This window comes from Halichoerus grypus, chromosome 1 (genome assembly GCF_964656455.1).
Source record: "Halichoerus grypus chromosome 1, mHalGry1.hap1.1, whole genome shotgun sequence".
Taxonomy (NCBI): Eukaryota; Metazoa; Chordata; class Mammalia; order Carnivora; family Phocidae; genus Halichoerus; species Halichoerus grypus.
In genome coordinates, this window is record NC_135712.1 from 212,999,737 (window position 1) to 213,027,483 (window position 27,747).

Below are 27,747 nucleotides of genomic sequence, written 5' to 3' on the forward strand. Positions count from 1 at the left end.
GCTGCTCCCCTCCCCCAAGCCCATGCCTCCATGCAGGGGACAGGGGGTAGCTGGCGCCACGAGGGCGGGGGTGGGGGGGCGGGGACAGGCCAGGGCCTGCATGTTAAAAGACCCCCGATTTCCCGCTGCGAGCCGCGAGCCGGCCCAAGGAGACAAAACCTTGCCTTCTGGCCATCGGGCCACCATTGGTCAGATTGTCCAGCCACTGGCCGGAGCTGCATCAGGTAAACAGACAGTTAAACAAAGATTTCTTAGCATAAGTATGTCCCTTGCAATATTTGGGACATACTTATGCTAAAAACGGTTCATTGTGTATCTGGGATTCCCATTTAACTGGGCATCCTGTAGTTTTATTTGGTAAATTTGCAACCCTAGGCCGCGGGCTCTCAAAGAGGCAAAACTAAGCCCTTCAATGTCCTCCCACACTTGTTCCTCTGCTGGTCCTAGCCCTGGGGATGGCCCAGGTGTCCTCCACCTCCCTGGGTCCCTCACCAGAGGCCCTAGTCAGCCTCACCTTCTGAAACGTGGCCTGTCCACTCCCTGCTGGAGTCTCTCCCAATCTACCCCCACCTCCTGCAGGCCTGGTCATGGGCCATCAGCTCCCCCCTGCCCTGCCCTCACCCCTGCCTTTCTCTGCATCTTGAAGACTCCACCCCCCTTCCCCAGAGACCTAAACAAGGCCTCCCTGCTTGGAATCCAACAGTTGCTCCCCACTGCTCCAACAATAAAGGCCCAAAGCCTCTGCTTGACATTTGAAGCCCCTTCCCCAGCAGGGCTCCAAGAACCTCTACTCCCAGTTCCCAGCCCCCTCTTCCAGAAGCTTCCTGATCTTTCAGGACCCTCGATACAGACCATCGCCCCCACCTGAGTCAGATGCCCCCCTCCTCTGCCCACAGCCCTTCAGGCTACCCACCTCCCTTGGGATACAAGCCCAAGTCCTCTCCCAGCCCACCTGCCTTGTCCCCTCCCTCTCTCCCCTTGGATCACTCTGCTCTGGCCACTAGGGCCTTCACTGTTCTTGCAACACACCAGGCCCAGTGCTGCCCCAGGGCCTTTGCACAGGCTATCCCTGTTGCCTGGAGCACACCTCCTCCAGAGAGCCTTTTTCTCTGTTTCACTGCTGTATTCAGCAGATCACACCAGAGGTGTTTAATAAATACTTCCTGAATGAATAATTCATCATGGTTCTTGGAATGTCCTCCCGCACCCCGCCTTCTTCCATCTTTCTATGACTTCCACCTTTACTTTAAGACTTACCTGAGGCAAGTGGGCTCATTTTCTTCTTCCTGATTTCCTTTATCCATAGGGCAGCCCAAGACATCTTTTCAACGCTCCAAACTGCCCTTGCTGACCGTGCTTCAGAACCTTCTGTGGCTCCCTAATGTCCTCAGGGCTCTTGACAGCCTGGCCCTTGCCAAACTGTTGATCTCGTTTCTCTTCCCTGACACCCTGCCCTCGCCACATTCTACCTTCTAGCCTCACTGTGCACGTGTGCACTCTCTGTCTCCCCCTGCTCGGAACACCTCTCCAGTACCTTCACGCGCCTGACGCTGATTCCTCTCTCAGGCCTCAGCTGAGACATTATTTCCTCCTGGAGGCTTCCCAGCACCACCCACAACCTGGGGCCAGCTCTCCTCTGGGCACCCCCTTGCACTTGCAGCCCCCATCACAGTCCCGATCACCTATATTTTATACACAGGAGACCCAGGGCCCATGACACTTTTAAGGGCCGATGGAAATGGTTTGTTTTTTAATTTATCTTAAAATCAGAAGAAAATATTGAATATAATACCAATGCAGTCGTAAAAGATCATTTGCAGTATTTTTTCATGGAGGGAGGGACCCACAATGGCAAAAGTGCCTTAGGGCTGTAAAAGTCTTCTTTTTTTTTTTTTTTTTAAGATTTTACTTATTTATTTGAGAGAGAGCAAGCAAGTGAGAGAACACAAGCAGGGGAGGGGAGGGGCAGAGGGAGAAGCAGACTCCCCATTGAGCTGGGAGCCCAGCATGGGGCTCGATCCCAGGACCCTGGGATCATGACGTGAGCCTGAGCCCAAGGCAGCCGCTTAACTGACTGAGCCACCCAGGCACCCCAGGGCTGTGAAAGTCTTAAGGCAGTCCTGCTGGTCCCATGCATGTCTCCCCATTGGATTATGAGTGCCTTGAAGGTGGAGGTGGAGGCTGAATCCTCAGGGCTGCCCAGCATGGGTCTGGTAGACAGCAGGTGCTTAATAATTGTTTGTTGAATGACTGCATATCCAGTAAATCACTGGGTCCTCATGGCCAGGCCTGGCCTGGCTCACAATATTAGGAGATACTTGATAAATGGATGGATGGTTGGAAGGACGTAAGGGTCAGAGGGTAGATGGGGGGCGTGTGGACACCTGGGTCAGGAGACCAATCTGGGACCAGCACGCCACCTTGTGGCACAATGCTGGTCTGTCTCTCATTCCCCTAGGCTCAGTGGGAAAGAACTGGGGAGTTTTCAGAGCCCTTCCACTGGAAAGTGTGGAATGGAGGAGGAGGAAAGAGAGGAGGAAGAGAAAAGGGAGGTGGGGAGGAGGAGGGATGGAGGGGGAAGGAGGAGAGAGGGAGAAGAGGCAGGGTGAGGAGGAGGAGAGTACATTGAGATCTCAAACAAACTCAGGCTGTCTATTTCTGGCTGTGCGACCTGGGGCATGTTAATCACCTCTGTAATCTTCAGCTTCCTCATCCAGAAAATGGGGAAAATAAAAATGAGGCCTCTGAATAATGTAATAAAATAGCTCAGAAAACAATATATTTCTTACATGCCACGCTGGGAATCCTGGACAGGTGTTGCCCTCAAGGAGCCCACCAAGGCTGGGAGGTGACAGTTTTCCAGGGGACACAGCTGGGGCAGAAAAAGGGATCTGAGTTTGGAGGTAGAGTTGTCAGAGTTAGCAAAAACAAAAACAAAAACAAAAAAATTAAAAGGATCCCCAGCTCAATTTGAATTTCAGGTCAATAAGCAATAATTTTTGAATATAAGTATATCCCAGATATCACATGGGATATACTTATAACCCCCGAGTGTATTCCTTGTTGATCTGAAATTCAAATTGAAGTGGGCATCCTCTATTTAGTCTGGCAGGCTTCGCCTTGGGAGAGCCTGAGGAGGCAGGCAGGAAGACTTCCAGGAGGAGGCGGCAGTGGTGCTGGAAAGGAAGTGCTAAGGGCTGGTGGGGCAATGCCCTTTCTTTCCCCTCTCCCACCATGTGCACATGTGCAATGGCAAACGCCCTTGATTGCACTCACAGGGAACTGGAGGTGGGGGTTGAGTGCCATACTAGGAAAGATTGTGAGCATGACTGTTCCTCTTTTGTTGAAAAGATGTGGGGCAAAATCACCAGGACTTTATTTTGCAAATCAGAATTGAGTTACATCTCCTTTACCAGGAATATTTTGGCCACATCCCAGCACTGAAGGCCACTCAGAAGCTCAAGGCTACCAGACATTTCTCCCAGTGACTTTGGAGCTGTGTGACCTTGGACAACTCACTTAACCTCTCTGAGCTCTATACATCCAAGAACTCACTCCACTCCAGCCACATCAACTTCCTGGCTGCATCTCCAACTTACTAAGCATGGTCTGCCTCTGGGCCTTTGAATGTGCTGTTTCCCCAGATCTCTAAGTGGCTCTCTCCTCTCCTCCCTCACTTTTGCTTTCAGATGCCAATCTGGGAGGCCTCCCTTGACCACCCCATTTTTTGTGGGTGTGCCACAAAAAAAATCACACCCCCCATTCTCCATCCTAGTCCTTTGCTTTTCTCAGTAACCTGACGCATTATGCGTTTCACTCCTTTCTCTTGTTTATTGTCTGTCTCTGCCCCTGACAGTGAGCACCACAAGGCTGGGATCTGTTCTACTCACTGCTGTGTTCCCAGCACAGCAGCTCAGTAAAAATTGCTGAATGAGTGAGTAGGAAAATGAATGCATGAGTAGGAAAAAAGGCCAGCAGCAAATGTGAAATCTTTTTTTTAAAAGATTTATTTATTTGACAGAGACACAGCGAGAGAGGGAACACAAGCAGTGGGAGTGGGAGAGGCAGAAGCAGACTTCCCGCGGGGCAGGGAGCCCAATGCGGGGCTCCATCCCAGGACCCTGGGATCATGACCTGAGCCGAAGGCAGATGCTTAACGACTGAGCCACCCAGACACCCCGCAAATGTGAAATTTTTTAACTGTTACAGCTGATTGCTTTAATCCTTTTGGCGCCTCAGACTCACTTGAGAATCTGAGCAGCTGCATGTGGTTACTTAGATGTAAATATTCAGTTTCTTGATGTGCAAAAGCCCCACGGTGCCAGTGGCCACCATACTAAATGGCGCAGAATTCTAGAGCATCCCCAGCATCTCAGGAAGCTCTGCTGCATGGTGCAATGCAGCCACTGTCCAAAAAATGCACTTAGTCACAGACACCAGCTTTTCTTCCATGTTCTTTCCAGAGGTTCCAGAGGCCCCGCCCTGCCCCACCCCACCCCACATAATTTAGCAGAAGTGGCACATTGGTGGCTCCTGAGCTGAATATGGCCCCGGTTGGGTTTTATTTGGCCCAACGGTTTTCTAAAAGGCAGGACACTATCTTTACTCTGGAATCCCCATGGATATGGGAATCTCTGGGTGGGTCTTCCACAGAGCAACACTCTGCCATGCCGCCAACACTTTGGAGGAGGCAGTTACTTCCTTTTGGCCCCTGGGGCCATCTGAGTTTGAGACTTTGTTTTATAGACCAAGAGGATAAAGGATGGGGGGAGGGGTAATCCAAGTGGTGCTGCTTCAGGAAGGGGTTGATCCAGGAGTCCTAGATCCAGGAGTTGATCCCCGCACTGCCCTAGGCCGACCGTCTCTGGGCCTCAATTTTCTCATCTGTAAACTGGGGATGATAAAAGAACAGTTTTGGGAGGATTAAATGGTGCCATGCGGGTCAGGGTGGGAGGAAAGCACTCCATATCTGTTCACCGCTGTGGTGAAGGCTGCTCATACTGCTGGGTCGAGCTTGGCTGCATAACCTTCCCGCCCAGGGTTGGGGCGCGGCTCGTGACGCGCTGGGGGCTCAGAAAACAATGTTTCTTACATGCCATGATCTTACAGGCAACGATCTCTGAGTTCTCACCGCCCCTGGAGAAAAGGGGACCGGTGGACCCCAGAACTCGGATACCACCTCCCTGGGCCGAGTTCATAGGATCCCTAGGTCGGGAGGGGGCGCCCTTGGCTGGCTCAGGCACCTTACAGGGGTCCCCCGACGCACGCGCCGCCCGCAAAAGTCTGGCCCTTCCCGGACTTCACTTGTGGCTCCAACGTCCCGAACCGAGCGGGGGCGTGGCCCGGTGGCGGCCAGCCTCCCGATACGATTGGTCCTCCGGTCCGTCATTCCCGAGCGCCCGCCCCCGTGACTATAAAAGCCTCCCCAGGGCCGGCCCAAGACGGTTTCGGACCTGGCTGTCGAGTCCTGCACGTCCCGCTGACCGCGGTGAGACGAGAGGGCCCGATTGAGGTGGGGGGCGGGGTCCGCCGAGTCCCGGGGCGTCCCAGGGCAGGAGGAAGCGAGGAGAACCTTCCTGGGGGCTTTTGTGGTCTCTGCGGCCTGGGGAAGGGTCTCCGGCTTGGGCTGAGCTTTCCTGTCTTCCCCCTCCGCCCCCTCAAAAAAATCCCAAAAAACCCGATTTCTGGAGCAGAGTCAAACTTTCAAACTCTCTCCTTTTCCAATTCCTGAGACATTCGTTGGGGGGGGGCGCGTGAAAGAGCCCATAAGTGGCAATATCAAGAGGGGGGTAAATCCCCCCCTGCTAAAAGTGTGCTTGCTTTGCAAACGCAGGTTGGAAGCGAGCCGCAGCCTATCCTGCACAGGAAATCGACCCTCCCTGGGTCCTCAGAGCGCCCAATCAGGGGGCTTTCTGCCTAGCAAGGACCCCCCCCCCCTCCGGCAAATGGGTTTGCCGCCCGGGGGCTTAGCTCCTCCCCCGCCCGAGTTTCTGGTCCCCCAGTTGACTGTGGGGAATTCGCGGGCAGACCCCGCCCTCTTCCTTTAGGCGGGTGTGGCCAGTGGATTGCTCAAGGCGGCTGGGAAGGCCTGCTCCTTATCTGAGTGCTGGGGACCTTTGTCAGAATCGCGCCGGAACTGCCAGGCCTGGGACCTCGGTCTCTGGGAACTTTGGAAGTTGTATCTTAGCACGCCCTGGCTGCAGCTGGACGTCTACAACCGGTTCCATTTAGCTCTCGTTCTGGCCGCTACAGCTTGCAGACCCCAAGGACTTCAGTGGGGTGCTGACATCTGCAGTGGCAGCCCTTGGTTAAACCCGCTCTAGGAGGGATTGATGGGCAAAGGGGCTGGGAGCATGGGCCTCCAAGATGCCCAGGTGAGCTCAGGCTCCAGGGAGGGTGAGGGGAATAACTGACTCCTGATGATCACCAGGGCCGGGGTGTGCCCCCTCCCTCCACTTCCCAGTTTGGGGACCTTAATACCAAGCAGAAGCACATTCCCGGCTGGCTTCACCCTTGTGTGAAATGGTTCTGTTTATTGAACACCTACTATGTGCGAGGCACTGAGCTCAGCGCGCCATGTCGCTCTGCCAGTCTGTAGGGACTCTGAGCTGGGAATGGTTATCCCCATTTTACAGATGGGGCAAGCAAGGCTCTGAGAGAGGGTGCTGTTTTCCTAAGCTCCCACTGCTAGTGAGTTGCAAAGCTGGGATTAGAGCCGCTTTGGACTCTAGCACTGGTGCTCTCAAAGCCGCACTTTGCTGGGCTCTGCTTGGGGGACGGGGCCCCCTTCCTCTAGAAGGAAATGTTCAGAATCAAGGTCAGGGGTTCACAACAGGCTCACCCCAGAATTACCAGGGGAACCAGCCCTGAGGGCAGGTTCTACCTTTAACTCCTTTGTACAGGTGAGAGGACTGAGGCCAGGGAAGAGGTGGCTCTTTGCCCAACACGGTACGGCGTGGGCGGAGCTGGGGCTCCTGCAGTCTAGTCTGATGACAGTTTACCCACCTCCTCCCACCTGGCCAGGAAAACGGAGTGCACCTGTGGCTCCCATTGTACCTTATGAACTTGGGCCTGAGCCTCACCTGGGAGCCTCCCTTGCCCTGCCCCCCCCCGAGTCTGACTTGATTGGTCTGCGGTAAGGCCCGCATGGTCTCTCTGACGTGGTTTGTGGGGTGGTTTGTTTTGTTTTTGTTTTTGTTTTTTTAAAGATTTTATTTATTTATTTGACAGAGAGAGACACAGCGAGAGAGGGAACACAAGCAGGGGGAGTGGGAGAGAAGCAGGCTTCCTGCTGAGCAGGGAGCCCGATGTGGGACTCGATCCCAGGACCTTGGGATCATGACCTGAGCCGAAGGCAGACGCTAACGACTGAGCCACCCAGGCGCCCTGGGGTGTTTTGTTTTTAATGCTTAACCTTTTTTTTTTTGAACTGGTAATATTATCTATTTGGCTCAAAAGTCAGAGGCCTGCCCGTCTACCTGATCTTCCCTGAAAAGTGGCCACTGTTAACAGTTTCCTGTGTCTAAAGATCCTGTGCAAACGAAGCACAGATTTTCACCCCGTGCACACTGTTCGTCTCGGGGTAGCCTGGTCCAGCCAGTGACACGTAGGTCTCTCTACTCTGTGGCCACTGCCCTGGGCTGGGTCCTTGTTTTCTCTGGGTCCGTCCTGCTGGGGAAGCAGGGTGTTTCCATGCTCTTGTTGTGGCCGACACGGGCACACACCCCCGCCCACGTGGAAATACAGGTGTGGGACCATCCCCTCAAGATTCCCGGGTCCCAGGGCTGGTGACTCCTGAAAGCAGCCACTGGCAGATGGCTGTCCGCAGAGGGGTCTGCAGGTGTCTCCCCGAAGTGTCGGCCCAGTGGAGCCCTTGGGGTTGGCCCTGGAGCTGTGGCCCTGATACCCGCTGCGTCAGCACACCTGAGGGCTGCTTAGGGATGCAGAGTCCCCGCCTCACCTGGTCCTGCGGAATCAGCTCCGGCCGCTGCCCGGGCGCACAGGTGCTTGTGAATAATTGAGAGGCAGGGCTCTACGAAACAGGGTGAGGGGTCGGACGGCAGCTGTGAACGTGCACTTGCTCCCGGAGGGGGGGACAGGGCACGCTGTACCCTGACCAGCCCGTCTGTCCACCAGAGTGCCTGCTTCAAAGAAGCATGTCTACCGACGGGACAGAAGCCACGGCCAGCGGCCAGGCGACGGCAGAAGAACCGGTCCAGCAGGTGAGGGAGGGCTGGGACCTGTGGGGTGAGGCTTCCCACACTGTCGGGGCGGGGGGGGGGGGGGGGGGGCAGCCGATCTCTTTCTGCAGCTGATGGAGAGCCCTCACGCAGACCCCGGACAGGTGGGGGTGGGGGCAGAACTGGGAATCCCTGGAGGCTCTGGGGGGATCGGGGTCCTCTCTGAAACCGCCTGCCTCCCCCCTCCCCCACCGCTATCCTGTCTGCAGGGGCTTGGAGGGTCATCCTAGGAAGTCAGCCCCTATTTCCTCTCTCCCTTCACAACTTCGCTTCAGTAACAACTATATACAGTTCATAAACAACTCTATTAACATATCATTTACATACGATAAGGTGCACCCTTGGGAAGGATGCTGCCCAGTGGTTTTTAGTCAACAGCCAAGTTCTGTAGCCATCAGCACCATACAGGTTTAGGACATGTTTCATCCCCCCAGAGAGACCCCGCCCCATTAGTACTCCTTCCTCATTCCTCATCCCCTCATCCCCCCCCCCCCCCCCGCAACTGCTCATCAGCTGTCTGTCTCTATGGATTTGCCTGTTCTGGACATTTCGAATGGAGTCCTAACCACCTGAGACCCGTTTGTGTCTGGCTTCTCTCACTGAGCATCATGATTTTTGGGGGTTTATCCGCTTTGTAGTGGGTGTTGGTGCTTCATTCCTTTCTTAAAATTACGGTAAAATAACACATAACAAAAATAAGTACTATTTTCGGGGCACCTGGGTGGCTCGGTTGTTAAGCGTCTGCCTTCGGCTCAGGTCATGATCCCAGGGTCCTGGGATCGAGCCCCACATCGGGCTTCCTGCTCAGCGGGAAGCCTGCTTCCCCCTCTCCCACTCCCCCTGCTTGTGTTCCCTCTCTTGCTGTGTCTCTTTCTGTTGAAAAGTAAAATCTTTAAAAAAAAAAAATACTATTTTCAGTGTTCAGTTCAGTGGCATTCAGTATATTCATGATGTATGAGCACCACCACCATTGAATTCCAGAAGCTTTTCATCACCCCAGATGGGAACCCCATCTCCATTACTATTTAGTCTCATTCCCTCCTCCCCCTAGTCCCTGGCACCCACTAATGTTCTTTCTCTATGAATTTATCTCTCCTGGACGTTTCATGTAAGTAGAAACATAAAATCATTTTTACGAAAGTAGAACCTTTCACATTAGGTCCCTCATAAATGAGATCCTACAGGATTTGTCTCTTTGGGCCTGGCTTCTGTTACTGAGCACACTGTCCTCAAGGTCCACCCACATCGAGGCAGGTGTCAGGATGTCCTTTGTAAGGCTGGCTAGTATTCCATTGTCTAGATGGACCCCACTGTGTTCATCCGTTTATCTATCGACTGATATTCGGGCTGTTTCCACCATTTGGGCATTGTGAATAATGCTGCTTTGAACATGAGTGTCCAAGGATCTCTTAGAGATTCTGTTTTCATCTCTCTTTTTTTTTTAAGTTTTTATTTATTTGACAGAGCAAGCGAGAGAGCACAAGCAGGGGGAGTGGCAGAGGGAGAGGGAGAAGCAGGCTCCCCGCTGAGCAGGGAGCCCGATGCGGGACTCGATCCCAGGACCCTGAGAGCATGACCTGAGCCGAAGGCAGACGCTTAACCAGCTGAGCCACCCAGGCACCCTGTTTTCAGTCCTTTTGTCTATATACACAGAAGTGAAATTGGGGGCTCATAGGGTAATTTCTATTTGTAATTCTTTCTAATTCACCACACTGTTTCCCACAGTGGCTGTGCCCTTTCACGTTCCCTCCCACAAGGCCCAAGAGTTCCAACTTCTCCCCATCCTCACCATCATTTGTTAATTTGTTTCGTTTTGATAGTAGCCATCCTCACGGGTGTTAGGTGGTATCTCGTTGTTGTGTTGGCATATTTCCCTACTGATCTGTGATGCTGAGCATCTTCCATGTACCTATTGACCATTTGGAGGCTATAATTTTTTTTCTTTTTTAAGTAAACTCTATGCCCAACGTGGGGTTCGAACTTAGGACCCCGAGATCAAGAGTCACATGCTCTACTGAGTGAGCCCAGCGTGGTGCCCTGAGGCTACGAATTTTTAAAAACATACTTTATACCACATTTTCTTTAATCCTCTCACCAAGCAATGGACATCTGGGCTGTTTCCACTTCTTGGACATTCAGAATGAGGCTGCCATGAACATTCACTTTGCCTCCTGTGTGGACATGTGTTTCTGTCCCGGGTTAAATTCCTAAAAGTGGAGTTGCTGGATTGCAGGGGAGACTTGGGATGAACTCCTGAAGAGGCCTCGGGGTAATCCCTGGAGGCAGATGGCCTGAGTCTGAAGCCCAGCTTCGCCACTGGCAGATCCACCTGACTTCAGGTGACTTACTCTCTCCATACCTCAGTTAACTCTTCCATAAAATGGATGAACACTCCCCACCTCCCGGGACTGGCGATTGAGTGAGTTCACACACAAGTTCTCCACACAGCCCCTGTGAGTTGAGTCTTCTTGTCGCCGCCTTCACACGAGTGATCTTTGTGACTCCTACTGGACAGGAATGACTCCCCATGTGATGGGTGGGGAAACTGAGCCTCAGAAGGGCTGTCTCGATGACTCTATTCTGCTCTTATAGGGTAAATGAATGGGGGTGGCTGTGTAACAATAAAACTTCATTTAGAAAACCAGCCAGCAATGGAATATTAGCCACGTAAAGGAATAAAGCATTGACCCCTGCCACAATGTGGTTGGACCTTGAGGATGCGATCCTTAGTGAAATGAGCCAGACTCAAAAGGACAAATACTGTATGAATCCACTCCCAGGAGGTCTCCAGAGGAGTCCCATCCACAGAGACAGAGAGGAGAGGGTGGGAGCCGGGGCTGGGGCGGGGGGGGTGGGGAGTCTCCGTTTGGGGAGATGGAAAGTTCTGGAGATGGATGATGGGAGTGGTTGCAGGACAGTGTGAGTGTGCTTCATGCCGCTGAGCTGTGCACTTGAAATGGTTAAGATGGTAAGTTTTATGTGTCTTTTTTTATAAAGATTTTCTTTTTGAGAGAGAACAAGCATAAGCAGGGGGAGAGGCAGAGAGAGAAGCAGACTCCCCACTGAGCAGGGAGCCCGATGTGGGACTTGATCCCAGGACCCTGGGATCATGACCTGAGCCAAAGGCAGACACCTAACAACTGAGCCACCCAGGCGCCCAGTTTTATGTGTATTTTACCACAATTAAAAAAATTAAACACTGACACGTGCTGCCCCAGGGACGGACCCTGAGCCTACGATACTCAGGGAACCAGACACAGAAAGCCACACGGGGTGTGAGTCCATGTGGGTGACACGTCCAGAACAGACTCATCCACGGACAGGAAGGGGGCTCATGGGGGCTGGGGGAGGGGAGAATGAGGAGTGACTTTTTTTTTTGGAGTGATGGCTAAGTTCTAGAATTAGCCACGACCGTTGCACAACCTAACGAAAAGACTAAAAACCTTGGAATCATGCGTTGTAAAATGGTGGCATTACTGATCTGTGAACTTCTCGATTCAGCTGTTAGGAAAAACCAGACAAGAGTAAGAAAATCAGGTGTGGGCCCCGTGGGCCGTAGCTTGCGGAGCCCAGTGGTAGACGCGAAGCTCCGTGAGAGTGGGGCTCTTGTCTGCCCGGCCCGCAGTGGGGGTCAAGTGCACGTGCAAACAGGTGAGTGGCAGGGCTAAGGTAGAGGAGGTGCCATGGGGCTTGTGCAACCACTTGGATGCAAGGCAAGCATGGGCTGAGCCGTTGCTTGGCCGGGAGTGAAATCGACATTGCAGGGCACCCGAGGCCCAGGCCCAGCCCGCTGAGCTGCTTGTCCCCATAGCCGAGCGTGGTGGACCGTGTGGCCAGCATGCCCCTCATCAGCTCCACCTGCGACATGGTGTCGGCGGCCTACACCTCCACCAAGGAGAGCCACCCCCACGTCAAGACCGTCTGCGACGCGGCCGAGAAGGGCGTGAAGACCCTCACTGCGGCCGCTGTCAGCGGGGCCCAGCCCATCCTCTCCAAGCTGGAACCACAGAGTGAGTGAAGCCCCGGAGAGCCCGGGACCTACCTCTTGGCTGTTGCGGGGGTGTGGGGAGGGGTTCTGCCCCGCCCCTGGCCCTGTTCCCGCAAACCAGCACCGGCCGGCCTTCCAGGCCCCGAGGGGTGCGCACGTGCTGGGACTGATGATTCCTGTCTTGCCCATGTAGTCGCATCGGCCAGCGAATATGCCCACAGGGGGCTGGACAAGCTGGAGGAGAACCTGCCCATCTTGCAGCAGCACACGGAGAAGGTAACTGAGCTCCGACATCTGGAGCCCCTGGGGGATGGGGGCCCAGTGGGGGTGGGGGCCTCCCGGGGGATGGAGTCTGGTCCCACCCCCGCCTCCACTAGAATAGACCCATATGACAGCTTCCTCCCTGACCCCTCTTCGGTCTGTCCCCACCCCCACCTTGAATCTACTCCCCATTGAGCAGTTGGAGGAGTGATCGAAACACCAGCCAGATCTGTCCAAAATCCCCTGGTGTGTCTCACCTTGCCTGGGGCAGAAGCCAAGGCTGTCCTTACAGCCCGCGTGCCCCGATCTGGCCCCACAGCCCCCCAGCCCTCATTGCCCACCTCCTCTGGCCTGCTCCAGCCCGGCCAGCCTCTGTGGTCCGTGTTGAGGAACATCAGTACCTGTGTGGACGGGACACGGGTAGAAACAGAGTGCCTGCCGTTGTGGGACTTTCATTCAGGGGAGGCCCGGGGAAGCAAATTCAGTGAACACGTCCATCCTAGTCCTACTCCAGGCCCTTTGCATGTGCACTTCCTTCTTCATGAACCAGACTTTCAGGTCTCTGTTCTAATTCTGCCTCTTCAGAGGCCTTCCCTTCCCTCTTAAAGAAGGTCCTTCTGGCTCAGCTCTGTCCAGAACTGTCTCCGATGTCCACACCGTCCGGTATGGAAACCACCAGCTGTATGTGGCTCCGGAGCCCTTAGAATGTGGCTGGTGTCACCGAGGAACTCAGTCTACCAATTACAAGTTTAAGAGCTGCACGTGGCCCGTGGCCAGCATCGCCCTGGCACACGCCACGACGGCTGCCCTGAGCTGTGAGTCACATGCTACACAATGAGCTCATTTAAAGTCTACAAGTCAGTGGTTCTAGGATAGTCGCGTTGTATAACCATCACCGCCCATTTTAGAACATTTCATCACCCCAAAAGAAACCCCACATCCCTTAGCTGTTCATTTCCTTCCTGCCAAACACTCCTGGCTACCACTCATCCACTTCCCGTCTGTGGATGAGCCTGTTCTGGACGTGTCAGCCACGTGGACTCACACCCCGGTGGCTTCCGTGTCTGGCTCCCTCCCTGAGCGTCATGGGCTCGGGGTCCGTCCCCGGGGCAGCGCATGTGGGCGCCTGGCCCCCGTCCACAGCCGAGTGACACGCCCGTGTGTGGGGGACACACTGTGTGTATCCGTTCATCTGTTGATGGACATTTTGCTGATTCCCACTTCTTGGCTGTTAAAATATTGCTGGACATTCGTGTACCAGTTACATTAGTTCTTCTACAACATAAAATTTGTCATCTTTAATGACATCTCTAAGTGCACAGCTCTGCGGCGTGAAGCACACTCACACTGTCCTGAGACCACCCCCACCCTCTGTCTCCAGAACTTTCCATCTCCCTAAACTGAGACTCTGTCCCCATGAAGCACGGACTCCCCAGCCCCGGCTCCCACCCTCTCCTCTCTGTCTGTGTGGATGGGACTCCTCTGGGGACCTCCTGGGAGTGGGGTCCTGCGGGATGTGTCCTTCTGGGTCTGGCTCCTCTCACTGAGCACGGTGTCCTCGGGCTCCCTCCACGTGGTGGCAGGTGTCAGGGTCCCTTCCTTTCTGTGGCTGGCCAATATTCCAGTGTGTGGACGGACAGTGTTTGTTTATCCTTGCATCTGTAAGTGGATTGCTTCCACCTTCTGGGGCTTGTGAATCATGCTGCTCTGAATGCGGGTGTCCCAGTTGTATGGGCTTGTAAGGTTCCACGCCATCTGAAGGGCTTTTTAACTGCGTGTTTGTCTTCCCGAGTGGGGTGATCACAGACTGCTTGGTTGCTCTGTCTGGCGCCCATCAGCTAGCCTGGCGCAGAGTAGATGCTTAATCTCCACTTTCGCCACGTGGGACACGCGGCCACGCTCTTCGTATCCGAGTTTCTCTCACCAGAACTGGGTGGTCCCCGAAGGGGCAGCGGGGCAAGCCCGCCGCTGCTCCAGTTCTAGGCTCTGCCCTGAGGCCCCCCCGCTATCGGGCGCCCCCTGTCGGCCAGAGACTGCTATACACCACGTCCCCCGGAGGCAGGCCCCCACCACTCATGCAGGGCTCAGTGCAGCCGGGGAGGAGTGTCTCCCCAGCAAAGGCCCTTAACAGGCTGGGCGTTAAAGGTGGAAACTGTCCAATTCACAGAAGGCTGGAGAAGCTTCCCCACGGAGCCACCTCCTTAGGGCCGGGCGCTTGCATTCTCCTGTCCTGCTGCCGCCACACGAGGCCAACATTCCTTCTGTTTATAGAAGGGATGAGCTCGGGGTGATGCTCTACAAGGTCATCCAACAGAGCTGCTCCCAGCTCAGAGGCGCAGTGCTGTCTGGACTCCTGTGACCTCACCCCCGCCCCGGGCTCGCCCTAGGAGGAGGTAGTGGTCCCCGGTTCTGTGAGACGTGGTGTGGTCAGCTGGGCCAGCCCAGTGGGCACCTTTTCCCACCCCGAAGAAATGAATTCCCATGGACACGAGAGGTCTAGGTGTTTAGAGGGGGTGCCACCTGAGAAGGGTGAGGATGGGGGTGGTGTGGTTTTGAACTTTCCGGAGAGCTCTATGCATAGAGGGCTGCTCAGAGGCTTAGACTCAAGAACCTCAGGTGTGGATGCAGAACACCCCGTGTGTGCTGTGGCCGCTTCTCTTCCGGGATTCCAGAGCCATTCCAGGGGTCCGCAGGTCCGGCCCTGCACCTGCTGTGCTAAATATAGTTTTCCTCGCACGTGGACACACCCACGCGTTTCCGGCCTCCAGGGCCGCTTTTACTCTACAAGGGGCAGAGTTAAGGGGTTGACTTGGAGACGGTCGGCCTGCCAGACTGAAATATTTACTACCTGGCCCTTTTCCAGAGAAAGTTAGCAACCCCGTAACTATCTGCTAACCCAGGTTAGAGGTGGTGGAGTCAAAGTACCAGCTTAAAATCCAGGTTCTGCCCTTGGCACCTGGACAGCCCTCGGACAGGCTGCTTAGCCTCCCGGCCTCACTTTCTCGTGCGTGGAATGGGTACGCTCCTTCCTCTTAGGTGTTTGTTTATTTTAAAAGATTTTATTTATTTATTTGACAGAAACACTGCGAGAGAGGGATCACAAGCAGGGGGAGTGGGAGAGGGAGAAGCAGGCTTCCTGCTGAGCAGGGAGCCCGATTCGGGGCTTGATCCCAGGACCCAGGGATCATGACCTGAGCCAAAGGCAGACGCTTAACAACTGAGCCACCCAGGCGCCCCTCTCTTAGGTGTTTAAAGGGCGGAAGCGGGTCCATTACCTGAAGGCTCAGAACAGCGCCTGGCTGGTCCCGAGTGTTGGTTTTTACGGTTTTTTTTTTTTTTTTTTAAAGACTTTATTTGACACAGAGAGAAAGACAGCATAAGCAGGGGGAGTGGCAGGCAGGCAGCGGGAGAAGCAGGCTTTCTGCTGAGCAAGGAGCCCGATGCGGGACTCGATCCCAGAACTCTGGGATCATGACCTGAGCCGAAGGCAGCTGCTTAACCGACTGAGCCACCCAGGCGCCCGGTTTTTACTGTTTTAATACAAGCTTTAGGAATAAGTCCACAGGCACGGTGACGTTTTGGGCACATACCCCCATTTGTCGTGGGGAGTTGAAGGTAGTTACTGTGTTCTACTGGGAGTTCGTGGAGACAGAATGTTTAGACACCTGCGTGCATCCTCCATGTCGCTTTAGTTTTGGTCCTGGTCTCTCAGAGCCACTGACGTTGGGGCGGGGCACTCTCTGGGGGGCGGAGCAGAGTCCCTGGCCCTGCCCCCTTGACGTCAGGCCCTCCCCCGGTGTGACAACCACACGTGTCCCCAGATAGTGCCCAGCATCCCCTGGGGACAGAATCACCCTAGATGAGAACCACTGCCCTAAGGGACTTCGCACACGGATGGCCTCTCCAGCCAGGATTACGATTCTCAGAGCATGATGGGGCGGTCACTTCTCAGGGGTATCTTAGTTTCTTCTGCCACACGGATGGAGCCCTTGAGCCAAGCACTGGTCTAACTCATCACATCTGTCCGCTGGGCGACTTACCCAGGAGCTTCCTGTCCCCCAGTCCCGGAAGCCAGAAGTCCCAGAATGCTGGTAGGGCTGCTTCCTCTGGAGGCCCCTGCTTCGCTTGCAGACTCTGTCATCACCTGGGCTCCCCTCTGTGTCCTAATCTCTTCTGTAAAGACCTTATCTCTAAATAATCACATTCTGAGGTCCTGGGGTTTAGGGTTCAACACACGGCAGCCCCTAACACTGTGGATAAAGAAATGGAAGCACAGAGAGGAGGAGTGAGTTGCCTGAGGCCACACAGCTAGGACCTAGCAATCCAGGATTCACCCCAGACTCCAGAGCTCGAGGTCTTCACTGCCAGACTCTGCGTTGACCCTTCGGGGTTATCCAGGAGCTGGAACTCCTCCTTTTGGGCTTCCCGGAGGCTGGGGTGCAGGGGTGGGGGACCCCAGGTACAAAGGGAGGACAAAGATGCTGATGCTGGCTTGTGTTGTAGGTTCTGGCCGACACCAAGGAGCTCGTCTCGTCCAAGGTGTCGGGGGCCCGAGAAGCTGTGTCCAGCGCCAAGGACACAGTGGCCACGCGAGTGACGGAGGCGGTTGATGTGACCCGGGGTGCCATGCAGACTGGTGTGGATGCGACCAAGTCTGTGGTGACCAGTGGCGTCCAGTCGGTCATGGGCTCCCGTGTGGGCCAGATGGTGCTGAGCGGGGTGGACACGGTGCTGGGCAAGTCGGAGGAGTGGGTAGACAATCACCTGCCCATGACGGACGCTGAGCTGGGTGAGTGCAGCCCTCGGGCCTGGGACCCCCCCAACCCCTGCCAGACCTCCCACCCCTCTCAGCCAGCTAAGTCTGCCCCTCAGTGCCATCTCAACCCTGCCACCTCCCCTCAGATCAGCCCCTGTCAACGCCCACCTGGACCAGTGCAGTGGCCTCCACCCTGGCCCCCAATGTCTGGCTCCTTGAAGCCACCACTAGAGGGCTCCCGTGAGCACCTGAGTCAGGTTCCTTCCTCTGCCCACAGCCTTGGGGGCTCCCACCTCCCTCAGGGTAGAAACCCAAGTCCTCCCCGTAAACCCTCCCCCCCCCCCCATGTACTTATCCACTTACCCTCATTCATTCTACTCCAGCCACACTGATTCCTTGCTGATCTTGACCATGCTCCCACCCCGGGGCCTTTGCACCAGCTGCTCCCTTTACTGGGAACATTCTTCTCCTAGACATCCTTCTGGATGTCCCCTAGACACCCTTCTACCTCCAGCTCTGCTCAGATGCCACCTCCCCAATGAAGCCTCTAAAATTGCCACCTCCCTTGTCCATACTATGTTCTGAAACCTGCCCCCACCCCCTCCTGGCTGGGCTCTTTTTTATCTCTGGCACTCATCATCAGTTCCACGAAGCAGCCTCTTCTGCCTTGGTCACTGCTGTGTCCCACGTCCAGAACGGGTCCTAGCGCTCAGCAGGCGTTCAGACTCTTCTCTGCCATCCCCATCCCCAGGCACGCGTTTGTCCATTTGGATGTTCCTTGAGCATCTGCCATGTGGCCAAGTCCTGGGGACACAGAAGTGGACAGAATTCTGCCCTTGTGGAATTCACAGTATAAAGTATAAGGAAATCAGGTTAAAGGAGAGATTTTGAGGTGGAAGGATTGGAAAGATGTTTCTGAGGAGGTGACATGGCCATGAATGGAGCGAGCAAGCGAGCTAGCTACGTGGATGTCAGGACAGAGAGAAGTGTTGATAACAAAGGTCCTGGGGTAGGACCTGCCTGGTGGGTTAGAGGAATAGCAAGGCAGAGTGAGCGAGGGGGAGATGGGGAGGGGAACAGGGCAGGTCGTGCAGGGCCTAGGGGACCCAGGGGAGGACTTGGACTTACCCCAGAGAGGTGGGAGTCCTGGAGGGCTGTGGGCAGAGGAAGGCAGGACCTGACTCGAGTGCTCACGGGCGCCCTCTGGTGGTCGCCGAGGGGAGGGCGGACTGGGGACCAGGGTGGAGGGGACTGTGCTGGTCCCCGCTGGTGTTAAGGGGGCTGGTCCCCTTGGAGGCAGGAATAGACAAACAGACAAACCAGGGATGGGGCTGTTGAGACAAAGCAGCGTCCTGTTCGTGGTCCACAGTCATGTCCTCGTAGCCATGGCTCTCGTGACTTCGGCCACGCCGCGGTGCAGACTCTGGTGCCCATGGCAGCAAGGGCCCATGAAGCTGCGTGTAAACTAGACACCGTGCTCCATCCGACTTTGGCCAGATTGGTTGGTTTGGACGAGGAGCCAGACATTTGGGACAACTGGAAAAAGCTGAGGACTGATGAGATCAGGGGTTCCCGATGGCAGCACCGTGGGCATTCTGAGCCGGGTCATCCTCTGTGGGGGGCAGAGCAGCATCCCTGGCCCCACCCCCTCGATGCCAGGAGCACCCCCAGTGCGACCAGCACAGATGTCCCGAGACACCGCCCCGCGTCCCCTCCCGGGTGAGACACCCTGCTTCTCCTGGAACTTCATGCAGAGGGAATCGTGTGGTTCCCTGGTGGCTGAGCACCTCCTCCTCATTCTCTGCCTCCTCCTTCGCCTGGGATTGGGATCGCTATTCTAAGTATCCCTTCTTTCTCCGTTAGCTGGAAAACTGTCTTGGAGAAAGTTCTCTGTGGCAGCGTTGATGAGCCCAGGCACAGTTGGTGGAGGAAAAGCAGGGCACGTGGCTCGCTCTCTCCCTTATGTATTTTGGCATCATGGGCTGGCTCGCCAGCCTCCTCCACTGTCAGTAGTGGGTTTTTATGTTATAGGTGTTCGTGCATAGATTCACACGACATATTCCAATCTTACCCACTTATTTTATTGACCTTTCCCTTGTCCCGCTACTTTTGGCTGCTTGGAGACCCCCCTCGAGTTGGCTCTGAGTCTCTGTGATTCTCCCTGGGAATCCTCTGTAGAAAGCGGTGGTCCTTTGCTTTCTGGAGAAACTCCATGTCTCAGGCAGGCTGGTGATCTGAAGCCCTGAAGCGTGGGGCTTGAGTGTGGCATATCACTTGTCCTTTGAGGGTCCAAAACCCAATCCCAAGCCTCTGGAAGGAAGGGAGCTGCCCGCCCCTGGTAGGTGCTGAAGCCAGGTAGAACCAGCTGTGGGTCTCGCCTGAGCTAGGCTGGGAGGCCACTGCAGAGAACGGATCCATCTGACCAGCTCCGCTCCTGTATTTGTTCTTTGTGTCTGCCCAGTAAGGATGAAATTGCTGTGCACCCCAGTGCTTGTGGTTCTGCGGAGAGTCTAGTGGGGGAAGGTATGAGTTTTTGCAGCAGCGGGCAGAACTAGACGTGTTCGGGGGCTTGGCCCAGGAGAACAACCCTCTTTCCTCCCTCCTCAGGGTTCTCCCCTTTGCCAAGGGCACCTGCCCACTCCACGGGGCCCTGCCGGCTTGCTCAGATACGCCAGACCTCTGCCAGACATCCGGGCCTAAATAACAAAGCTGCTTTCACTTCCAAGGGCAGAGCCCCGGGTTCCCAGAGGGCCATGGAGAAGTTCTGAACGTTGCTAGTTTGGGTCAGGCTCTGCAAACCCACCTTTGGTGGGAGAATGGGGAAGATCTGTTTCTCTCAAGGTGCAGGCTTTTATTTTGTCTGCCTCTGAGCATCCCAAGTGTTTGTAGTTAATTTTTTTTTTTAATGTCCTCGTGAAATGATTCTTCCATGACATCCTCTTCCCCAGCCGACTGTGTCTGACTACCTCCACGCCACATCTGGCCCACCGCTTGCATTTGTAAATAAAGTTCTATTGGCACACAGCCACATGCATTTGCACGCATGTTGTCTGTGAGTGTTTTTGCATTAGGCACGGTATAACTGCCTGCAAAGACAAGAACATTGACTGTCTGGCTGCATACAGAAAAAGTTTATCAACCCCTGGGTTAGAGTATGTTCTTCCAGAATTTGTAATGTTCAAAGAACAACTAAAATCCCGATTGAAGGCTTACCTTGATTGAGCAACAGGTCAGTGACTGCCTGTGGGATTTTGTTCCTTGATTTTTCCACTGTCTTTTGTTTCTGAACAGTGGCTGGCCAAAGGAGATGCAGAAATATGTGGCTGAAGTAGAGAGTTCACTTACTTATCTGAACAGCCAGGCTCTTCCTGCCTGACCGGGGGCACATCCGTGTTACCCTGGTCCCATGTTCCTGTTCCTTCTAGTATTTCTTTGATAGACTTCTTTAAATCAGCTTTTCCAGATTGTTTTAGAAAGGTAACTTTATCACTTACTGAAAACAGGACACCGTACCATCTACTATAAATTGATGACAAAAAATGACTAAATGTTCATTTGGGTGCCTTTCTGAGTACGAGATAGTCCAAATTTCACAATTCAGGCAGCTCTGACTGGGATGGTCATAGAGAAGGGGGAACTGAGGCTTACTGGCAAAATCACTTCCGTGTAGAGTAGGGAATGGCAAACATTTTCTTAACCAGATGGTAAATATTTTTGGCTTTTTGGGTCGGACAGTCTCTGTTGCAACTAGTTAAGTGTGCTGTTAACACAGAAGCGTAGACGATAGGTAAATGAATGGGTGTGACTGTGTGCCAATAAAACTTTATTTATAGAGACAGGTGGCATTTGGCCTGGGGGCTGCAGTTTGCGGACCCCTGCCGCACAGCATGACAAAGCCAGTGAGTTAGGAGGTCTGGAGTCCAGTCCGTATCAGGTTATTTACAAAGCTCAAGCTTATACCCACTACATTAAAGTTTAAAAGGAGCAGATAAACTAGGGTAAAATCATCAGGACAGGCAGTTTCCATCCTGCCCTATTGTAATGTCATGGGCTCTTTCTGGACTAGACAGTCCTGACTTTTCCTTACGTGCTGTTAAGACGGTTCTCACGTGGCTCAGACTTCTCCCCACGCGGAGTATCATGGTTAAGAACATGGTGTCAGATGGCCTGGCTTGAAATCCTGACTTGCCACTGCCCAGCTGCGTGACCTCAGGCAAGTCATTTCACCTGCGAGTCCCTATGTCCTCATCTGTAAAAACGGGGTAATGGTGCCTCCCTCATAGAGTTGTTGGGTTTAAAGAGAACATACACACGAGGCACCTAGAACCTGTGAAGGATTGGCCATATAATACGTGCCGGGTACTAATGACCAGCTTTTTTCTGCAAAGGAGCAGATAGTGAATATTTCAGTGTCCAGGGGCCAAGAGGCCACAAACCACTGTAGTTTTGTTTTTTTTTAAGATTTTATTTATTTGACAGACAGCAAGAGAGGGAACACAAGCAGGGGGAGTGGGAGAGGGAGAAGCAGGCTCCCCGCTGAGCAAGGAGCCCGATGCGGGGCTTGATCCCAGGACCCTGGGGCCATGACCCGAGCCGAAGGCAGACGCTTAACGACTGAGCCACCCAGGCACCCCAAAATGTTAACGTTTTAACATGTGATCACTATAAAAATAGTTACCGAGTTATTTTACGCTCCTTTGTGTTTTGTTTTGTTCCGTTGGTCCTGAGGCTTCGGCGTGTTGGCTGTAGCTCACGCTTAGTGCTGGCCCCCCACGGGCCGGTTCTTCGGGGGGACCTCAGTCCCTGGATAAGCTGAGCGCTGTGATGGGGTCGGGGACGCTAGCCGTGGAGGTACCTGGCGCTTAGTGGAGACTGGGCCCTTCCACCCAGGCGCCCCACCACTGTAGTTTGAAAGCAGCCGTAGGAATCGATAACCGACGTGCAGGGCTGTGTTCAGGCGTGGTACAAAACCGGAGGCCGGGCAGATGTGGCCCGAGGGCCCTGGTTTGCAGACCCTCACGCTAGTCCAAGGCCTCTTAATCCTGGGGAGTTCGGTTCCCGTCATACCCATTTCGCAGATGGGGAAAAGCAAGGCAGGGGACTCTTCCGCTCCAAGGCTTCCCGGCTCGTGAGCGGCAGCCCCGGGACGGAAGACCCCGGGCGTGGGGAACAAGCGCACCCACCCACCCACCCGCGCCGGCCACGCGCCGAAGTGTGCGCGCCGCGAGCCCGAGCTGCACGCGCGCACCGCCGCATCCGGGCCTTCACGCTGCCTCTCCCGCCTTCCTCCTCCAGCCCGCCTCGCCACGTCCCTGGAGGGCTTCGACATCGCTTCGGTGCAGCAGCAGCGGCAGGAGCAGAGTTACTTCGTGCGCCTGGGCTCCCTCTCGGAGCGGCTGCGCCAGCGGGCCTACGCGCACTCGCTGGGCAAACTGCAGCTCACGCGGCAGCGGGCGCAGGAGGGCCTGGTGCAGCTGGCGCAGGCGCTCAGCCTGGTGAGGCCCCGCCCCTCCCGGCCCAGCGGCCCCGCCCCTCCCGGCCCAGCGGCCCCGCCCCTCCCGGCCCAGCGGCCCCGCCCCTCCCCGGCCCAGCGGCCCCGCCCTCCCCGGCCCAGCGGCCCCGCCCCTCCCCGGCCCAGCGGCCCCTCTCCCCCGTGCACCTCTGCCCGAGCCCGCCGGCGGGGCCCCGGTCCCGGACGGCTGGGCTGCCCTTACGAGGACCCCCGACCAGCGGGCTTCAACGACAGAGGCTGTCTGCCAGGTCTGCAGGCGGGAGGTCTGCGATCAGGGTGTCCGCAGGGCCGGGTCCTCCTGGGGGCCTCTCTCCTGGACGTGCAGAAGGCTGTCTTCTCCCCACGTCCTCACGGGGCGTCCCTCTGCGCGCGTCACATTGGAGTAGGGCCACCGCAGTGACCTCACTGTAACTTCATTGCATCTTTATAAAGACCGGATATGCCACCACAGGCAGATCCTGAGGTCCTGGGGGTCAGGGCTCCAGCAGAGGAATCTGGGGGACATAATTTAGCCCACGACAGGTGAGCTGGCCCGCGGAGGCTCTCCCGGCCGTCGTCTGAGGGACCGACGTGCAGCTCGAGCATGACCTGCAAAGCGTGAGCAGTGTCTTGGGGTGGTTTTGTTTAAAGTCAGCTTTATGGAGGTGTAATTCGGGGACTACAAAAATCACCTGTTTTTAAGTATATGGTTTGAGGAGTTTTACAAACATCAACAGCACCCCAATCAAGAAGTGGAACAATGCCATCACCCCAGAAAGGTCCGCCTGCCTGTCTGCAGTCACATCCTGCCCCTCCCCACCAACGTTCTCTTGTCTCTTCTCTAAAGAGCTGAATTCCTTTCATCTTCCTCTTTGCTTAGCTTCCTCCACGCAGTGCTCTCTCCTCTTTTTATTTGACAGAGAGAGAGACAGCGAGAGAGGGAACGCAAGCAGGGGGAGTGGGAGAGGGAGAAGCAGGCTTCCCGCGGAGCAGGGAGCCCGATGTGGGGCTTGATCCCAGGACCCCGGGATCATGACCTGAGCCGAAGGCAGACGCTTAACGCCTGAGCCACCCAGGCGCCCCCTGTCTCTCTTTTTAAATTTTTGATTGGGGTAAACTACATACGACATGAAATTCACCATCGTAACCATCTTCAGTGCACAGCTCAGTTAAGCACATTCACACTGTCGTGCAACGACCCCCACCCTCCGTCTCCAGAACTTTCCATCTCCCCACTCGGAGACTCTGTCCCCATGAAGCACAGACTCCCCACCCCCTGCCCCAGCCCTGGCTCCCACCCTCTCCTCTCTGTCTCTGTAGACGGGATTCCCTCTGGGGACCTCCTGGGAGTGGGGTCCTGCAGGATGTGTCCTTCGGTGTTCGGCTCCTCTCACTGAGCACAGTGTCCTCGGGGTCCCTCCACATCATGGCAGGTGTCAGGGTCCCTTCTTTTTTAAGGCTGAATAACATTCCATTGGAGCACTTTTTACGACCCTGCTCACGTTCCTCCTGCTTACATTGCATTGGCCAAAGCCAGTCTTGTGGCCTGGGCCCAGTCACAAGGAGAACCAGACAAAATGGGAGGAGCTGCGGAGAATTTTGGCCACTTCCTTTGCACATAACAGATGGTGCATGCGCATGTTGGTGATGAAACCATAGTGGTGGAAAGCCTGTGTGAGAACAGCATCCCTCCTACCTTCCTTGCTTTCGCGGACCATCTCATCTTGGATAAAAGGAGGACTTTGTGGGCCTCTCCTGGGATGTGAGCAGGGCTCTGCCGACCTTGGTCAGGTGCTGGAGGCAGCCTCTCTCCTGTGTCACTCTCTCTCTCCTTGCTCTCCTATTCCAGATGGAAACCGTCAAGCAAGGAGTCGATCAGAAGCTGGTGGAGGGCCAGGAGAAACTACACCAGATGTGGCTCAACTGGAACCAGAAGCAGCTCCAGGGCACAGAGGAGAACCCGGCCAAACCAGAGGTACCAGGTTGGGGGACCCGTGGGATGCTTAGGGCCCTGACTTCCCTCTCCATGCCTCTGCCGGGTGGACCTACCTACCGGGAATACTTTCCCCAGCCTCTCCTCCCATTCCCTGCCTTTAGGACACAACAGCACCTCCTCCAGGAAGCCCACCTGGATTTTCTCTCTTGGGTGTGGGTGTTGCTTCTAAACTGTGGGAAACTTGATAGCGACGCCTCTCAACCTACTAAAATTCTAAGTCATGTCTCACTTATCTTCTCCCCTATCTCGGTGTCATGAGCTCTCCATACTCCCCTGCTTCGCTCCTGGTGACAGCTTCTCACTAACGTCCTCTGGTCCCTCCCATTTGTGCCATGCATCGGCCTCTCCTGCCATGCTCAGACTCACTGCTTCCACCGTCGCTCACGGAGACTTTCCTTGAGTCAGTACCTTACGTGACTTCCATGCCCATTATGAACGTCCCTCGGTCTCAGGACTGACCTAGCACTATAGCTTCTCAGCTTAACTTCCTTGGGCCTTGGTTTCCCCATCTGTCAACGGGATGATGACTTGCAGGGCTCTTGGGGCGAAGTGAGCCAAACCCGCACGCCGTGTTCCCAGCAGCAGGACTCACGGTCGCCAAAAGTGGAGGAGACGGTCCAGGTGTCCCTTGATGGATGAACGGATCAACTGCTTAATGCAGGGTTGACTGTTTAATGGGGGTGAGGTTTCTTTGTGGGGAGTGATGGAATGTTCTGGAGATAAAGGTAGTGGTTGCACAACCTTGTGAATACACTAAAAACTATGGAATTGCACACTTAAACGGGTGAATTTTCTGATCTGTGTTATACTCCTATATAAAAAAATTGGGTTGCTACGTCAAATACACATAGCAGTATACAATTGGTATTTATATAGATAGGACCAGCATCTCTAAATCCAAACCTGTTAGCATTCAGACCCAAACCACCTAAAACCGTCTCCCTTCCCCCCAGTGCTGAGCGCTGTGACCAGATGATGCCGATGTTGACTCTGGTCGGCACCTCCCTGCCACGTTCAACTCCAGAGCTCTCTGTCATGGGTTCAGGGCCAAGTCCTGCCGCCCAGCCTGCCCTCTTCCCCTGGGGAAGGAAGTTAAGGTCCTGATTTATTACACTGCGGTCTCTCCTACCACGTACGGCTTCTGCCTGGCAAGTTCCTCCAGACCTTTTTTTCTTTTTTTTTTTTTAATAAAACTGGAGATATAAAATGCAGTATCTTGTACTTAAAAAAAAAAAATGTTTTATTGGGCTATAATTCACGTACTATACAAGTCACCCATCCGTACAATTCCATGGTTTTTAGTGTATTCACAGGGTTGTGAGACCATCACCACGATCCGTTTAGAACATTCCCACCAACCCAAAAGGAGATCTTGTCCCCATCAGCAGTCACTCCCTCGTCCTCCCCAGCCCCCGGTCCCCACGAGCCCCCTTCCCGTCCGTGGATGAGCCTGTTCTGGACGTGTCACCCACGTGGACTCACACCCCGTGTGGCCTTCTGTGTCTGGTTCCCTCCCTGAGTGTCGTGGGCTCGGCGTCCGTCCCCGGGGCAGCACGTGTGGGCGCCTCGCTCCTGCTCGTGGCCGAGGGACGCACCCGCGTGTTGGTGGGTCATGTGTATTTACCCGTTTACAAGGTGTGGACATACGGGCTGTCTCCACTTGGCCTCCCGTTTGCTATGCCTTGTGAACCAGCCTTGTATGGACGTGCGTTTCCATTTCTCTTGGGTGGATTCCTAGGAGTGGAGTTGCTGGTCGTATGGCAACTCTGTATTTGGACAGTTGGGGGGACCACCAGGCTGTCTTCCGAAGTGGCTGTACCATCAGCAACGTATCAACACTTGCCACTCCCGTCGTCTTGATCCTGCTCGCCCCAGTGGGCGCCTCCTCGTGGGGCTGCGCTGCGTTTCCGTGACGACTAGTGAAGTCCAATCTCTCTGCATGTGCTTGTTGGCCAGCTGCTTGTCTCCTTTGGAGAAATGTCTCTGCCTCTTTTTCATTTTGGTACATCGGTCACGTGGTTCAAAACTCAAGAGCTGGTGTCCCAAACCACCGTCCTGGATGGGCTCTCCTAGAGAGAGGTTTTCCGGAAGGTTGGCGGGAGAAGCCCCGTTTTCTGCCACCCTGCCCCCCCCCCCCAGCTTGGGATCCAGCTGCCCCCAAAGCGCACGGTCCTGATCGTCCGCCCCTTCTCAGCAGGTGGAGACCCAGACGCTCACCATGTTCCGGGACATCGTCCAGCAGCTGCAGAGCACCTGCGCCTCGCTGGGCTCCAGCATCCAGGGGCTGCCCAGCCACGTGAAGGACCAGGTGCAGCACGCTCGCCACCAGGTGGAGGACCTCCAAGCCACCTTTTCTGGCATCCATTCCTTCCAGGACCTGTCCAGCACGATCCTGATGCAGAGCCGAGAGCAGGTGGCCAAGGCCCGAGAGGCCCTTGACCACACGGTTGAGTACGTGGCCCAGAACACGCCCATCATGTGGCTGGTGGGACCCTTCGCCCCGGGAGTCGTTGAGAAAGCCCCGGAAGAGAAGAAATAGGACGGGCAGGAGGAGGCGCGAGGGACTGTCTCTCCCAGAGGGGCTGGCCCGAGCACTGGACCCCCTCACCCCCTCGCCTCACTTGGAACATGCGTCCCTCCCCATGCCCCCAGCTTATCTTAGCTGCCACCTCGGGAAGCTGAAAATTGACCAGTCCCTCCCCCGCTGCGCGCTCAGAGGAAGTGCGTCCTGAGCCTCACCTCCTCAGTCATTAGGGGGAGGTTTCCAGAAAATAAATGTTCTCCAATTTCTTTTTTCTTAAAAACCAGGGACAGATTTCTTATATCCCCGCCTCCTTTTCTGCATCAGGGCCCCTGGGTATTAGCCTTTAGCTAACAGACTTGGGATTTCTGGCCTCCGAAGTGGGCGTCCTGGGGGTGGGGTGGCTGCAGAGCTGCTGAGGCCCGTTCTGGAGCAGAGCGGGCCTGAGGTGCCTGAGGCTTCTGTGTTGCTTAATAAATTTTACCTGCAGCTAA

At 55.1% G+C, this 27,747-nt stretch overlaps 1 protein-coding gene across 5 annotated transcripts; it reads left to right on the top strand.

Moving 5' to 3' along the window:
* The first annotated feature begins 203 nt into the window (after window positions 1–203).
* Window positions 204–27,747, top strand: PLIN3 (perilipin 3). Of its 5 annotated transcripts, none has more exons than XM_078057232.1 (8): window positions 204–224; window positions 8,137–8,222; window positions 12,052–12,250; window positions 12,422–12,504; window positions 16,993–17,278; window positions 22,541–22,740; window positions 24,586–24,711; window positions 26,930–27,747. In XM_078057232.1, the coding sequence occupies exons 2-8, from the start codon at window positions 8,157–8,159 to the stop codon at window positions 27,269–27,271; spliced, it is 1,302 nt and encodes a 433-aa protein (XP_077913358.1). In that variant the 5' UTR covers window positions 204–224; window positions 8,137–8,156; the 3' UTR covers window positions 27,272–27,747. The 5 variants fall into 5 exon arrangements, with proteins under 5 accessions (XP_077913358.1, XP_035971849.1, XP_035971847.1 ...); XM_036115956.2 differs by having other exon boundaries at window positions 205–224; window positions 26,927–27,747; XM_036115954.2 differs by lacking the exon at window positions 204–224 and adding an exon at window positions 5,439–5,488 and having other exon boundaries at window positions 26,927–27,747.